The sequence below is a fragment of the Bidens hawaiensis genome, unplaced genomic scaffold, assembly GCF_021521415.1.
Source record: "Bidens hawaiensis isolate Kalapana, Puna unplaced genomic scaffold, B.hawaiensis_p1.1 tig00018576_1, whole genome shotgun sequence".
Lineage (NCBI taxonomy): Eukaryota > Viridiplantae > Streptophyta > Magnoliopsida > Asterales > Asteraceae > Bidens > Bidens hawaiensis.
The window spans coordinates 340,805-343,634 of NW_027492814.1; the positions used below are offsets into that span (position 1 = coordinate 340,805).

The 2,830-nt window shown below is 38.4% G+C and overlaps 1 protein-coding gene across 1 annotated transcript; it reads left to right on the forward strand.

Moving 5' to 3' along the window:
* The first annotated feature begins 1,307 nt into the window (after window positions 1-1,307).
* On the forward strand, window positions 1,308-2,012 carry LOC143556464 (AT-rich interactive domain-containing protein 1-like). Its single transcript, XM_077045773.1, has one exon. The coding sequence runs from the start codon at window positions 1,308-1,310 to the stop codon at window positions 2,010-2,012; it is 705 nt and encodes a 234-aa protein (XP_076901888.1).
* The last annotated feature ends 818 nt before the right edge of the window (window positions 2,013-2,830 follow it).

The window sequence follows — 2,830 nt, forward strand, 5'->3', positions numbered from 1 at the left end:
CTGTGCAAACCTATTGTTGTAGACGCGTACAGGTGTTTATGCGATTCTTACAGTTTTCCACTTAAAATTGGTTTTTGTCGCCTAGAAGTGCGTGCCAGGGATAAGCAAGGCGCACAACATAAACATGCCATTTTTAGCTGTTTTAGATTTGGTTTTTGCTGGTGTAAACTGTTTTAAACTGGTGTTTGGCTTATTTAGACTGTTTTTGGACTAGTTTAGGCTGGTTCTGACAGGTTTTTTGCGCCTTGATGCGCCCATGGCGGTTTTTCGGCCCCTTGCCTTGTGAGGGCACACCTTTGACTGCTACTGTGTGTGTGTTATAATTTAGATCAAATAGTGGTTTCTAATATATTGTTGTCCAAATGTAATTAACAATATGATATATTTTGTTTCTAGTTTATAGGTTTTTGCTGTTGGGAATTATCAGCTTATAAATAATTTGAAAAAAATTCTCAGCTTATAATGTGAAAGGGGGAAGCAAAAGATTTTCAAATTCTTATTCAGCTCAAACATTACGGAAAATTTTATATCAACTTTTTCGTTATGCTCGTTGTCACATGACAATTCCAATTGCGTATTATGACTCCACATAGTTGGACCCTCATTGGTATATTCTCAATGAAATTTAGGTTATAAAAACCACTTAATCACTGTCTACATTTTTAGTGCAACCAGTCTTGGGTTTAAGAGGTTCTGTGTTGATGTTTTGTGATTAGATAGTTTGTTTGGGCCACTTTTTGCAGCAGTTTGTAGTTTACATGTGCAGAATCTGTATAGTTTGCGTGCTTTTTGGATTTCTGCTATCAAGGTATATAATAAGCTTCTGCCTTTGCATACATGCCTGATATAATCTTGTGATAACTGTAATATTATGCTTTCTCATACAATCTTTATGCCTGATATATGTCTTGTTGGGCCTAAGGCTCTGATATTAGAAAATGTTAACTGTGAATGACATGTTTCATGATATCTTTTATGCAAGTGTTTATCTTTGACATCAACATTTCACCAAAACTGAACGTTGGTTGATAAAACTTCTTCATCTACAAGTTTTTCAGCCTTTGACAGATTTTGATCATATTAATTTTGTAAATGTTTTTAAAATAGAATGCGCAAAAATCTCTGTTCTGTCTTTATGTTTTATTACCTTCTGAATTCTTAAATAATTCATATTTATTCTCATGTTTCTCACTTTCTAAATAGGCAAATTTGCTAGGAAGTCGAGAAGCACTTCTCAACTTTTCATACACAATCACTTGGGCAATATAATCATTATACCGTTCCAATATCATCCAAACTTTTGGACCATGAAGAAACCAAAACAGGTCAAGAAAACAAATTGGTTTAATGACATGTTAGATGACAATGCAAAATATGCAATCCCAATTGGCCCCCGGTTTCAGGCCGAAGTGCCAGAGTGGACAGGCCCACCTCAGCGAAAATACCCGCACAAAACTCTTGACTCTTCAAAATGGTTAGGCATGGTAATTTGGTCAAACAAAGAGTCAACAACCCGAGAAACCGAAAGAGATATTATTGGGCGAGGGAGACCTCACCGTTGCTACTGCCACACCCCCGGGTCCATCCTATGTGTCAAGCGCCACGTCACCGAAAAAACAGCCCGTCTTCAAAAAGACCTTGGGCCCGCTTTCCAAATATGGAAGTTTAACGAGATGGGAGAAGAAGTTGCAAAGTTATGGAGACAATCCGAGCAGCAAAAGTTTGATCGGATTGTAAAAACAAACCCTGTTTCGGGAGGTGATAATTTTGTAAAACTTGCATTGGAATGTTTTCGGTCAAAGTCGTATAATAGTATAGTCAACTATTACTTTAACGTATACGTGCTTAGACGTATAAGCATCAAAACAAGGTTGGGGTGTACTAATGTGGACACGGATGATGATGAAGAAGAAAATAAAGCTTACAAAGGGTCACGAAAGAAAGCTCGGGTTGATGGTGTGGGGCCCACTTCTAGAAAGTCAAAAGTCGGTTACTTGACTGGACGGAGATGATATGGCGTCGGGATTGTGAGTTCGACTCTTGTGACGAGTAATGTTTTTCTTCCTTCTCTTGCTTTTATATTTTTCTATGACTAAAATTATATCTAGTAAAATTATATTTGGGAAGTCATATAGAATTTTCCTAAGGTCTAGAAATTCGGCTTCATAGTTTTGGTTGCATGCCTAATGGTAATAGTTTTGTTTTTAAGTTCATAGGTAAAATTGGTAATGCATGGTGTTTGATAGGCTAGCTATGCCTCATAATGTGAGACTAGGGTGTGAGCTTTTGAATTATGCTAAGTGAGTGAATGACCCTCTTGGCTAGACTAGTCCCTAGTTTCAAAAAGTGTGTTTAGGCGCAAGACGCACTCAAGAGGCCTTTTGGTGATGCGATGTGATAGCTTGCACATAGAGGTTATTTATGTCTTATATTGTATATAGAGGTTTTACATCCGAATTTTTGGTACATGGTGATAGAAACCTACCATAATTATAAGGGTTCACGCTATTCTTCTCGCTGCCCCCGAGGTACACTTATTCATCGCGCCTCTGATACGGAAACAACGTGGTGGTGTTCTCTCGCTTCTGAGCCCTCTTCTTCTCGTTTTTCTTTCTCGCCCTTCACAAATCCATTTCAGTGAGAGGAATCCGCTTTGGCTCCCAATTGCCGCCTCTCAAAGACCATGGGTTTGTGTACTCGTTGCTTACCTCTTCCATGCTGTCTACTCTTAAGAATATTATATACATACATTGTGCCTTGCATACGTGACGTGTGCGTCTTCACCTCTCACCTAGTTCTGGATGATATCGTATTGGTGCACCTCATGCTT